The following is a 13,539-nucleotide window of genomic DNA, read 5'->3' on the forward strand; positions in this document are numbered from 1 at the left end:
ATGCATTTAAAAGTCTAAGTGCCGATTAACTGGCAGCATCTGGATTTACAGTAAGTGGCAAATATTAAGATAAGATATACGAATATACTGTCTCATTGGACAGCTGAGCATAATTTCTCTTCCTGTTGTCAATATTGTGAATAAAATATCAATAATCAGAGCACCAACCTGACCACATATTCCATGATGTAAATTAATTTTCTATACCTTTATCCATGTGGAGGACTGCTGCCAGTCCCAGATGACATTGGGTGACGGGCAGGGTGCATCCTGTAAAGGTCAGCAGTCCAGTACACAGTCACACCTGCAGGCTTTAAGACCCCAATTAACCCAATGGCTCCCAAAGTAGGTGGATGTGTGGGTGGGCTTTTTAGCCGTATAGTTTCACAGTGAATCCTGTCTTTTAAAGGCTATTTTTGCACAGAGAATATGTCTTCAAAGCCCTGGATGTTGAAAATTGAAGTGTTACATTGCCAGAATTAAGACGGGATGTACTTTTAATTAATTTAAGTGTTGATGTGGTTTATTTGTTTCTCTTTTTCATTATAAAAGTTGCAGTTTAGTATATAGAACTGCAGTGGAGCCTTAATATAATGAGTGTAATGTAAAAGGAAAAAGCTATCGGCAAGCAATCAGTCACAGCAGTTTTGGGAACAAATACAATCAACACACAATTGTCGAGCTGCATGTTTGTCAAGTTTTATTGTGTTCTTTGAAAAATAGACATAATGTATGTACATGAAGAGACTAATATACTATTTGTTCCTCCATCCAATCGGATCTTTAACAAGTACAGCGTACAACTTATTCACTGGGGGAATCCACTGTTACATCAGTCACTTAATGTTTGAGAATAAAATCATATCCGTTATGGATGTGAAACTGTGACACAGCATTAAACAGCATGAAATTACAAATCAAGACATTTACTGATCACTTGCTATAGCTTTGATCATACTGGAGTTTTTTTTCCCCAACAACAGCTTGTTCGACAGCTTGGTTCTTTCTTTCTGTACTGTAGGTTTGCAGCTCCGAAATATAGTGAGACTCTTGAGCACGTCTTCTTATTAGTAATCTGTGTTTCATAGATCGAGCTACATGTTGGTGTTGTATCTGACCAATCTTGTTGAAATGACATTATAGATTTTTTTCTTTCAAAGTAAAAAGACAAAAAGTCTATATTAAAAGGTCAACTTGCATGAGGGTACGTGGCATATCGGTTCATTAAGTCCTAAAGTGAACATGAGATGTTGTTTGTAAGACCAGCAGCAGTTGTGTACAACAGGAGGTGTTTAGCTTGATGGCACTTGGTTAGAAACTCCTGCAATGACTGTTTTAAACTATAAATTTCTGTGAAAATAAAGAAATAATGTTCTGGCAGTAACAATCCATTCAGGTACAGCATCTTAAAAAGCAGCAACGCAGGCCCAATAAAAAACGATTGTGCTTGTACAGTGACACAGCGTGAACTTGAAACTCTTATACATCAAAACAAACATCACGTCTTTAATGTAAATTACACAACTTCTCTCAAAAGGCTTCAATGATTTTCTTCAGTTCAACAGAATCAAACATTGCATGTTTAACGGAGTGTAGCAACCTACAGTATGTATTTTTCAAGTTTTGTGTGTGGGACCAGGACGGCAGTTGTTGTATCTGAAGCATCTTTGATTCATGACATGAGCACAGTGATTGCTGTCAAATACGATGTGGCTGATGTCTCATTGGAGTGTGGGATGTGCTCTTGTCATCCGCCTGTTATATAACCCGTCTGTTAGCTGCTGCCGCTCTGCACCTTATCTTCCTGTCTTGATTTTCACCAGCTTCTAACTTCTCACTGACAACACTTTAGTTTAAAATGTACAAGCTTGATTTTTTCCACGAGGAGAACAAAAAAAAAAGTCAGCAGTATGTGTTCAGGTCTGAAAAAAAAGAATCTTTTCTAAACACAAAACGCGTGATGAGTGCCTTATTTGTCAAATCTGGATGGTAATCTGACAGGTCACGCTGTTCTCGATGTTCCGCCTTGCTCAATGCGCCGTCCACTGTCTGTCTGCCCTTGTCTATTGATCCTGTCTGAAGATTTACTGAAAGAAACATGGTCAGAAGGCTAATAAGACAGATGAAAATGTCAGTGTAAATCTGCCCTTAAGGTCTGTTTTAATCAGTGTTTGTGTCGAATCAGAGTTGACATTTCAGCATTCAAATCTGTATAGACTCTTGAACTCATGTGGAACTGGACAAAGTAGCATCAGCCTTGCGTGAACTTTCAAGTTATGACTGACAACTCTCTTGAGTGAACAAACAATTACACACTTTGACAAGCAAATATTCTGTACATACAAGCAGCGCTAAACCGTCAACTGATTTTCACGAGGCAGAGGTAAAGATTGTTCGGTGCTACTTTTGATCAGTTCAGAGTAGAGTCACTTTCATCAAACATGAGCGCTCTTGACAGAAAAAAGAACCACCGTGAACCACGATGCTGCTCTTTTGTTCTTGCAGATTGTTTTCTGAATAAAACTGAAAAACAGCATGAGCTTTTATTACATAATTGTGAGTTTCATAACATGAATGAGAGAAAATCTTTGTTCTTTTTTACTAACTACTTGAAGCCGAGCTTTAATGTCAAGCATGGCAAATAAAGACAAATAACCAATACTATCTGTCATGTAAGCTGACCTTTCTTGAAAAGAGGAGAAAAACAAATTGCCCACATAAAAAGAGACATACACCCACACACATACAAAGTCTGCACACCAGTTAGTCCATACACGCACTTCTTTTTATGCCTCCGATGGGATCAGGTCTCTGACTTTGTAGTGACTGGTTGGATGTTCTGGACTTTGGAAAGAGTGACGGGCACCTTTCCCTCTCCGGGTGTTGGAGCTCTCATTATTGGGGTACCTGTAACATGAGCAATTAGTGCACTTGCAAGGCCACACCACTGTTACTCCTAAAAAGAACACCTTCATTTACAACAAAAACACGTTTTTTTTTTTAAGTTTCATTCAACTGTGAAGCAGCAGGAACAGGTCTGTCACTTTATTAGTGGAGGTATTTAGAATGAAATTTGATTTTGCATATTTTACAGATACAAGTAAGTCCATGGAAAGGTATGTGTTGGTATCACAATATCACACAATAACCCATCCTTGAAGTTTTCAAAACACTGACGTATGCATAAGTGGTTCTGGGAATTAGCCTTGTAAAGGCAGCAAAAAAAATTGGGCTTGGTTTAAAACAAATTTCAGAGTGAATATACACCAAAGCATGAATGTCTGGTCCTTCTTTCTCACTGGGCTGCGAGTACAAATGATATTAATATTGATACGGTTGTTGGTTCAAGACAAGCTGTAAGTCAGTTTGAAAAAGTGGAGTGGTCTCATTTTGGGTTTAATACTCAGCTGATTGTGTTGTACAGAATTCTACGTAACAATAGCAAAGGGGCCTCAGAAACTAAAGGAACACGCTGGATGTGATTTGTAGAAACATGACTGAACCACCCAAACATAGGGCGCAGTCAATGAACAGTGACTTGGTAATCATCCCCGGGGCGCCAGCTATAGGTGCTGAATGTTAGTGCTAACACTCCGTTGGAAGGCTTTGAAATGCTGCATCTTAAATGCTTCAGATGACAGTGAGGATGATGCTCTATGTGAGGAGCAGGTGGAACCGGAGCATGAGAGCAACAATGGTTGGAGTGAAATCAGTGAGAGAGGAGAGCAATGCCACGAGACTGTAAACTGTATCTACAACTGTATTGAGCAAACATAAATAATGCAAAATTGCATTATTGTGCGTGTATTTCTGTGTGCATGTGTCAATGGGTGCACTGGTGTCCGGTTACCTGGGTTTAAAAATTCTATCAAAATCAGATTTGTTCTATGTGTTTTTTATCGTTTCTCGGAGAAGAGAGGTCTTCCCATATTTGGAACTCGAAGGATTCGCAGTTGTTTCCTCCTCTGAGTCACAGTTTCTTGCAAATGTGCAACTTCAATTTCTAAATAAAATATTCTCAGTTGTCGCAGAGGTATGATACCATGCCTGAAACTCTTCTTAATTTAGTTTCTGAGAACAGGAAACTACATGAAATTGCAAGTTAGCCTTCAGGGTGTTTGTGTGGTCATCACTAAGCAGCTTCTGCACCGTCTTTTTAGCTCCATTTTACCTTACTTGTGATGATAGCAGTTTTGGGAGAAGCCCCATATTCATATGTATACAAATTCTGTTTTGTTTTGACTGGCATAATTGTTGTGCCCTTGATTAGCAACGTTTGTTCATCAGTTTCAAGCCAGTGGCAAATAGCAAAAGTTTGAGCCATGTGAATCTTGTTGAAAAAGTTCAATCTCATTCAAAGTCAAAATGGTTGCTTCTTTCTCTCATTTTCCTGTCATGAGTTGTTGCCGCCCAGTGAGATAATGGCATTACCGCCCCATCCCTGTTTGTTCATAATCTGCCCAGAAGCACATTTCCCTCAAAATGAAAATGGAGAAACCAATCTCTTTGTATGAGTAATGTTTCTTCTGCCCAGAGATCTAGCGGGAGACTGAAGCCTTACCAACTGTTGCATGCAGGTCTGCCAACCTCTCCTTAAACTTCTGCTGCAGATACAATTCTTCTTTGGAGTAGCTTTTGGCAAAGGCAGACAGCAGGAGACCCACAGCCATGGAGGTGCCTCCCACACAGAACAGCACGGCGCCCGTCAGCTTGCAAACGTCCAGCGCACGGTTGAAACTGACTGCGTGGCTGCACAAAACAAGAGGCAGTTAGTTTGAAGATACATTTTATAGAGTAACATTATCAGTTATTCACTTCATTTGTTGTATATTTGCTATCAATAGTGTGTGTGATCAATAGTTTCATTATACATAGCAATGGGAGCTACTTCAAGCAACAGCACTTTCCAATAAAATCAACAAGTTAAGAAGAGTAAGGACTCAGCAATGAATGGATGGACATGGGACTGGTAGAGAACCTGTAAGAAACACTGAAAGTGTAACGAGTTCAACAAATAGGAAAATGTTGTGACATCGTTTTTTTTTTTTCATGCTTCGTGCATGAAGGCCAATTTCATAGAACATACTCTACCTGTCTACAAAAAGAAGGTCATCTTCACCGAACGCTTCAATCCTGGCTGGAGTGGCATAACCCACCAAAACGACAATAAGGCCTGCGAGCATGATCAGGGCCCCGAACGCGAGACAGACCTGGAGCACATAGGAATAACAGTCAGGGAAACTAAGGAGTGATGCAAATCTGAGGAGGGTTTCTAAAAACTCTTGGCCCTTTTGGTTGTTCAACAGTAAGTATGAGATGTATTTTAGCCTTACCTTCCAGAGTAAAGAGCTCCACCTGCTAGGCGATCTCTGAATCTGAAAATCTTCATCACGTTCCCAGATAGAAGCTGTGCATTCCTCATAAAACTGAATGAAGGATAAACAAGGCATGAAGATATTATAAAAAAAAAAAAAAAGAAAAGCATAATTACATAATCACACCTTCACACAATGGAACTCCAGCAGTTACAAAGTATTAAGACTGTTACTATTGGTGGTGGCAGCTCGCACGTAAAGTATTCAACCTCCACTGGGAGCAATTCAGGGTTAAATTTTTTGCTCAAGAACACTATGCCATATGTATACAAGGCGAGGAGGGGATATCAAACCTGCAGCCTTGCTCTCCACACTGAGCCACAGCTGCTCCTTATTTTTTCCTCTGTGCATCATTGTATTCCTGTTTCCACTGTTACCTGGTGTAGGTAGGATCGGACTCCGTACTGCTGGCAATTTCCACTGGGTTGAGCTTGTTCTCCATAGTTTGACCCACAGATCTCTGTGCATGAAGTCATCCTTCACATCTGTCTCCCTGAGAACACACACACACACACACACACACACACACACACACACACACACACACACACACACACACACACACACACACACACACACACACACACACACACACACACACACACACACACACACACACACACACACACACATCCACCCCCTTTAAGAGATAACCCACACAGTTTGTGGACAAACTGCTTCCAGCTTTCACTTGGGCATAATTGTTGTGCATGCAGATGTACATGTACTACACATTTACGTGTGTACACACAATTGTGTCCCCTCTCACACACACACACACACACACACACATAGAAAGTTATGTAACATTGTGCTGCGGGTCTAGATTAATGATGCGTTCATCTTGTCGGCTGCGAGGAAATAAACCGTGACATATTACACTTCCAGCTGAATGCAAAGACTGCTGACATGCACAGATTCATCCTTTTATATTGAGCTTCATGGGAGAAAAATAAACAAACATTTTGTTTCAATGCATTGTGGTGAAAGCAATATGTGGCACTCTCCAATTTGTGAAAGAGGTTATTTCAATGTTTTGATATTTCCCACACCACGTTTTTGTGTATTCAGTACCAAGAATCCCCTGAATATAAGCTGATATCTGTTAGTGTTACCTTCTCTATAGATTTATGTGTAGAACAGGTTGTTCAGTACCTGCCTTTGACAAGATCTCAGACATTGCACATTTTGTGATATACTGCGTACAATACGTCACTGACTCGTGGGTGATGTATTTTTTTAAGGCCAGAAATGCTGTGATTGCAGCCGTTTTAAGGCTTCATTAAAGCTTCAGTGCAGACAGCAAAGTTTCTGAATTTTCTGTTTCACCTCTCGACCATTGATTTGTTGCAATACTTTCTGTGTTCTCCATAATCTGCTGTCAAAGTAGCATAAAAATGAAGGATAGATTCTCTCTTCCCATTGGCAATAGCAATAATACAGCCATGAAGATGGATCCGTAAATCGAAAGGAAAATGCCCTTCCCTCTGTAAATTACATAATGCATATTGAATCTTGTCAGAGTTATACAGACAACCACAGGCGTTGGACAGAGTAAGGGCTAGCTCAGGCCATGGTGGGAATTTCTTACACATTGGTAGCCAATGCAGCATCTCAGTAGCCCACAGGATGTGATGCATGAAATAATGTGCACTTATAGTTGTATCTACTCCCTGAGCAAGCAGGGTCAGAAGGCCTAATTTGTGTTGCTTTTGATTTTGTCATTCTTCAGGTAGTTTTATGTTTTCCAGTTTCTTTTCTACTAAATTTTTCTGTTGTGTGGTTATACACCAATGTTCCCGGTTGGTGAAATATAGGAAGGGTACATCCTTCCTCCCATCAATTATCTTCTAGTTTTTCACTGCATTTTTCACTTCACTTTACCATTTTTGGGCATGAGCCCTTTGTAAGTGGTTGGTGGTTATGTAGGGTAAATGTACGTACACATTTTATGATCAACTTGCTTGTGTATATATGATTTGATGAAGTAATGTCTAGTGATACCTAAGCAAGCTAGCTAACATCAATCCCGTTCTCTAAAGCATCAATGTGTGTTTGTCATGCTGTAACATTGCTCCTTTTAGCATGTAATATTTCTGAAACTGAGTGAACTGTGACATGACTTACCGATAACATTCTCAGATACTAGTTTGACATTGTGATGAATGCAGTCAGTATCTATTTTAGTTTGTAGGTTTGTAGTTTGTAATGTTTCGTATATCTGAGGTTTTGTACCACAGTTTGTGTCGCTTTCCAGTCCTCCTATCGAGGGCTTAAACATCATTACATGAGGAGCTCATAGGGTGTACTCTGAAAATAGCTTCCAATACTAACAACAAAAAAGCCTAAATATTTGTTAAATCTGTAATAAGTACTCCCTGCATGTGTCTCAGTAAATTTGAAGTAGCTTTCACTTTTAAAAAGGTTGATGAGGCATTAATATTTTTCACATCACACATTGACAGATATCAAAACATCTATCAACATATGTTTTTATGTAAAAAGAAGACTAACGACAATTATGTTCTGTTCTTTCACTGTACAAGCTTTGCTGTTTCCAATGCTGACAAGAAACTGTAAAATAAAAAAAAGAAGTAAATACAAGCATTGTCTTCTCATAGTTAATCCAGTGATAAATATCACAACAAAATCCGATATGCATGTACTAACAAAGCTCTGTGTTTCTACAAGCACAACTTTCTGTTTCGCACAATAGAGTTGGACTGTGGAACAAAAATGAAAATGAAATATTGATTGCACAGTTGGTAATGTTTCTTGTAAATGTCGACTGATTAAAAAAAAAAAAAAAAGTCACAATGCAAATCCCAGTAAAGCAATAACTCACACTGTGTTATGGTTCCAGAGCAGAGCTGTGTGATCTTATGGCTCGCATGACAAATGGAGGCTTAATAGGCATTCTGGTTCATCAGCAAAGCCATGTGAATCAAGGAAATCAATCGAGTGATGTAATCCCTAATAAAGCGACTTTGGTTACACACATCTTGCAGAGAGCTTGTAACTGGGAGTGTTTTCTGGGAAACAAATTGGGTATATGTCTACAGAGTTAGTACAAATAATATTAAGTGATTATTGAAGTGAGTAATAATCATGCTGCATCAAAGTTTGCCGTTTGGTGGAAAGTCACTTTAGTCTGCCTGTTTTTGTCACTTCAACTCCCCCCGAGGATGTTTGGGTCACAAAGCTGATGGATGTTCATAAAAGATGTTGTACAGTGTCTGACATCGACAAATTACCAAACATAAATACTCACAGGAGATGGGACGTGTCAGGACCACAGCCAGGTAATGTAGCAGAAGCATGACTAGTGGAATATTTTAGTATAATGTGACACACTGTTCCGTAGTGCCTTGTGTTTAATCACATTATGGCTTAATTTGCACCTGCTCAGGACTGTCATGAACAGCCTCTGTCCAGATCTTACAAAGACTCTGTGTGCTCGCAGGCTTGAAACAATATTCATCCCGCAGCTAAATGATGAAAAATATAATATGATAATAGCAGAGTGACGATGACAAACAGCATTACGTTCAACAGCTGCAACATTTGCATCAAGGTCATATTTCCACTCTGGGAAAATGTGCATTTATTTTACAGAGATGCAGACAATGTTGTATTCTTGATCATAACAAAACCTTTTCAGACATACTATTGGTTATAGCTTTTGTGGAATTAGCCAATTCCCTTGACTATAGGTGTGTTGGGACAACAGCCAACATTAATAGTCTGAAACTGTGGTTCAAAGGGTGTGGCGGGGTGTTTTTGGATTGTTTTGCTCAGAATGTGTCTGTGTGCGTTCAGCCTTGATTGAGAGATGAAATCTGTCTGTTTTGTGTATGTGCTGTATGGATAGGATTTTGGCATTGGTATGGGAATATGGAAGCAGGAAAGGATAGCTTTCACTGGCATTATTTGTTCTTTGTATGTACATACAAACATGCATACATACTGTACATACATGGCAGGTAAAGTTGGTAAAAACATCTTTAAGCTGGATTTATGATGAGTGTAATGGAGACTAATAGTTTAACAATTACAGCAATTGCAATATGTAATTTAAGACCAAATATTTCACATTGGAACCAGTTAACTAACACAACAATAACAGTTTTTGGTTTAATGCTATTTGGTCCCAGAAGCTGTAAACATTTTCTAAAATCCTTTTGTTTGTTCCTGAAAAGAAAGTTATTTTGGAAAAAACAATTAGTTCCAATCTCAGCACAATTGTATTTATTGTTTCTTGTTTTGAGCGAGATGCACATGTTATGGTACAAGTGTGCAAAAAGGGTTTGCACCATTCTCTGTAGGTTTGTACAATCACCACAGGATTTTAGAGCAGTGACCAGGAAATTAAATAATTCCAAATGAAAATATTTAGCTTTTCACAACTTCCGATCACATTTTAATAATGTGATCGGTAATTATATGTGATTATATGTAATTATTTCACTTGTCAGAATCTATCAGATTCACATACACAAACTGAAAAATGTATGATGGCTGATGAGGACTTGTACCAATTTCTTGACACTTAACTATAATGATCTTCAGATCACAATCCTCGAAATATGAAAGCTGCCAAGGACAGTTTGCATTAAAATCTGAATATTGTGTTACACTAAATATAACATATAGATATTAAATTATGTTTGCTATATATATTGTAATGTAAGTGTATGTATCTATGTGAGACAATTTGACTTGAGCCAACATGCTTTTACTTTCTACTGGGAACTGAATGTGAAAATCATGATACACATTTTGTTGTGTTTCTGATAAAAGTGGAGCAAACTATATGTTTGTGTGATGGAACTATTTCCAGGATTCATGATGCTGATAAAGCAGCTGATCTTTTATTTTGACAACATCAGCTAAATCCCTGAAGTAAGACTACAAGTCAGTTTTTTGGGTGAGAAACTCTCCATTGTACTCCATAGTGTCGTCCACAGTTTTGAAAAAGTCTCATCAGAGAAATTAACCTGAACGGTTGAAAGAAAACTGGTATAATACAAATGTCATGGTGCGAAAACGTAGGAAGTCCTGCATTGAACCAAAGAAGACCAGAATTGACAAAAGCAACCATAGAAAGTATGACATATCGATCTGAGTTCTGAACTAAGCTGCAGAATTGGAGATATACTCCAGTATAAAGTAAAAAGGTCAAAGTGAGAAAATAGGAAAATATGACTTGAATTTTATTCATAAAGGTTTTGTTTGTTTTTTTTTTTTTTTAGCAAGCATAGTAAATAAGCTCAGTCATAAGTAATGACAGATCATAATTGAACTTCATAGCATAATATTTTGAAGTCAGGAACTGAGTTAAATGTACAAAAAAATAAAGATCAAATATTACTTAATGATTAATTCATTTCAAAACTTTTACTTTCCATTTTTTTACGCAGAAAAGTGAATGTCCTGCCCTCCATTTTCAGTGTAACTTGATCAATACATTTTGAAATTATTAAATTTGTGAACTTCTGCAGCTTCAGGATTGATAATGTTTCCCCACAGCTGATACGATCCTTTCACTGTAAATCTGATTTGTGATCCATGGATGCTAAAGAAAACTGTCACGAGGGCTTTTTTTAAGGAAGAAATAAGGAGAACAGATACTTGTGCTAAAATGTAATGAGCATAAAGGAATGTGCTGTCTGGAAAATCAAGTAATGGTAAAAGAAAAAGAAAACAATTCTATCTAGTGTGTGTCATTAATTTTGTGTGGCTTTCTATTAAAACAGCCTAATGACATAGAAAATCAATCTATATATTCATATGTGTAACACATTCCTAAATTTAAAAAAAAAGGTTATTCATCACCATTAAAGCACAATTATTCAAGTAGAAATAGTTTGCTTCATGCCTTCTCTAAAAATAACGATCTAAGGGAGAAGCTTAACATAAAAAGGTGGGAAATTATTATGATTGTAGATAGGGCCTTTACAATTTAAAGTATGTGTCATTTTTGCATTACTTTGATACAAAAAATAAAAAATTATGTCATCTAGTTTTTAACCTTCATTTTCATTGACACCCAACATGAAATGTCTCAAAAGTAATGTTGAAAAAACTAACTTGGTTTTCAACCAAGCCAACTCCCAAATGTAAAAAGTTTTGACAAAAAACAAACAAAAACAAAACACAGCTGTTATTCTTGCATTGCTTTGACGCACAAAATCCAAGAGCAGCTGCAACAATTAAAACAGAAGCCAACCTCTTCCATGAAACAAACTGGGCTGATCTCAGGTTATTGCAGCAGGAGCTGCATTCTGAATGTGAATTCTCAGTTGAAATGATTGAATCAGTGAAATGACGCACGGTGGAGTGTCTCCGTGCCAACAGCGCGCCTGAGGAGCCGCTGGAGCAGGAGCGCCATTATTAGCCTCCATCCTGCCCTCCACAGCCCAGCAGGAAAACACACACACGTAATGTGTGACGCCAGTCTGAAAACAAACCTCATCCGACCGTCTTCCCACTTCCCAACCCCCCTCTCAGGACGAAAACACTCACAACGTACGTTTCAGCCGCACTTCACACAGGTGCACTTTAAATGTGCAATATGAATGAATCAGATCATCTACTGCGAAAAAGGTAGTAAGAAAAATTAATGAGAGAAAAAATATGACTGGAGTCCAATCATGTGGCTTAAGTTTACTTGGATTTCATTAAGTTACCAACGCCCAAAACGCGTATGAATTTATATTCGGAGTAATTGAGTACTGCAAAATATTAAATTGAAAATGTCACGCAGTTAAATCCAGATATTGAATGTATTTCAACATGATCCAGATGTGCAAGCGGATGGCGCGCACGAACTGGAGCGACACTGGAAATAAACACTGACGCTCTTTAGAAAAGCCTCAAGGCGGCAATGCTCTGAAAGCTTTATCGCAAAATTTGAAATAAAAATGTTTATTTACCTGTCATTAGCAGCTCGGAGAGTGATCACTCGCTGCTGCTCCCTCAGCCGGGTCCCATCACTCTACAGTCACCTCTCTCTCTCTCTCTCTCTCTCTCTCTCTCTCTCTCTCTCTCTCTCTCTCTCTCTCTCTCTCTCTCTCTCTCTCTCTCTCTCTCTCTCTCTCTCTCTCTCTCCTTCTCCGTCGATGATTCACGTTTTCACGCTCTTAACTGCGCATGCGCCTCTGTCATGACAATATAGGCTATGATTCAGAGGAGAATATAAATAACCAGGCAGTCAGAAAGGTTTGGAAGGACCAGCAGCAGGGCAGAATGACATTCATGAATGAATCAATGAGACAGTGAATGGAAGATGGATAGATGGATAGATGGATAGATGGATGGATAGATAGAGAGAGAGATAGATAGATAGATAGATCAAGGACATGTACATCACATCACAGTAGGTGCACATTGAGGTACATCTCACACGGTTTTCAGGAATTCCAGTCACATTCCAGGCTGGTCTATTCTTGGCTCTGACGTAACCTGTTAAAGGAAGTGTTAGTCACCACCAGTGTCCCTCCTCAAGAAGGTATGACCTCAAGAGACGGTCCAGCGTCAGGACTCAAGTACAAACAGCTTGATGCAAAATGAGGATCTTTATTTTTATAGTAAATACTTCTTATTTAGTATTCATACTTACAAAGTATTAAGAAACCCTCCCGAGAGGTCACAGTGAGATGATGGCAATGTGAAAAAGAAACTTTCCTTCCAAGGCTGGAAATCTGTCAGGTTTGAAAGTCAATAAATTCAAGAGAGGACAAATAAATTCTGACAATGTCTCTAAATATGTTTGATTTCCCTACCAATCAATTGCTAGAATAAGTGATTGCACTTGTGCCTCGAAAGCCTCCATCAACATGTATTAATTTCCAGTGGCTGATGGTGGAAGTGCAGTATTAGTGGATTAGCAGCATGCAACCTAAAATAGTTTCATGACACTGAATAAATCTGACAAAATCAGTCCTCCAGCAACACCTCTGTCAGCGGGGAAACCAGAGTCGGCTCAGTCAAACCAGGTCGTCTTTCTGCAGCTGTCTGATTAATGTCGGGCAGGTGTGACGATGAATTCGTGTGTGTGAAAGTCACAGGTTTGCATACAGGAAACACTCACAGTACTCAAGACAGGAAAGCATGCAGAAGTCACTGCAACTGTCTCCATGACAATATCTTGAGTAAAACAATG

General features: G+C 38.7%; 1 protein-coding gene across 1 annotated transcript; it reads right to left on the bottom strand.

Annotated features, from left to right (window-relative positions):
* Positions 1-751: 751 nt before the first annotated feature.
* Positions 752-12,425, bottom strand: nrsn1 (neurensin 1). Its single transcript, XM_080500251.1, has 6 exons — positions 12,311-12,425; positions 5,753-5,868; positions 5,334-5,426; positions 5,092-5,210; positions 4,562-4,749; positions 752-2,907 (listed from the first exon to the last, which is right to left on the bottom strand). Exons 2-6 carry the CDS (start codon positions 5,849-5,851, stop codon positions 2,804-2,806), a joined length of 603 nt encoding a protein of 200 aa, XP_080356377.1. The 5' UTR covers positions 5,852-5,868; positions 12,311-12,425; the 3' UTR covers positions 752-2,803.
* Between the last annotated feature and the right edge of the window lie 1,114 nt (positions 12,426-13,539).

The sequence above is a fragment of the Blennius ocellaris genome (genome assembly GCF_963422515.1).
Source record: "Blennius ocellaris genome assembly, chromosome: 8".
NCBI classification, from domain to species: Eukaryota; Metazoa; Chordata; class Actinopteri; order Blenniiformes; family Blenniidae; genus Blennius; species Blennius ocellaris.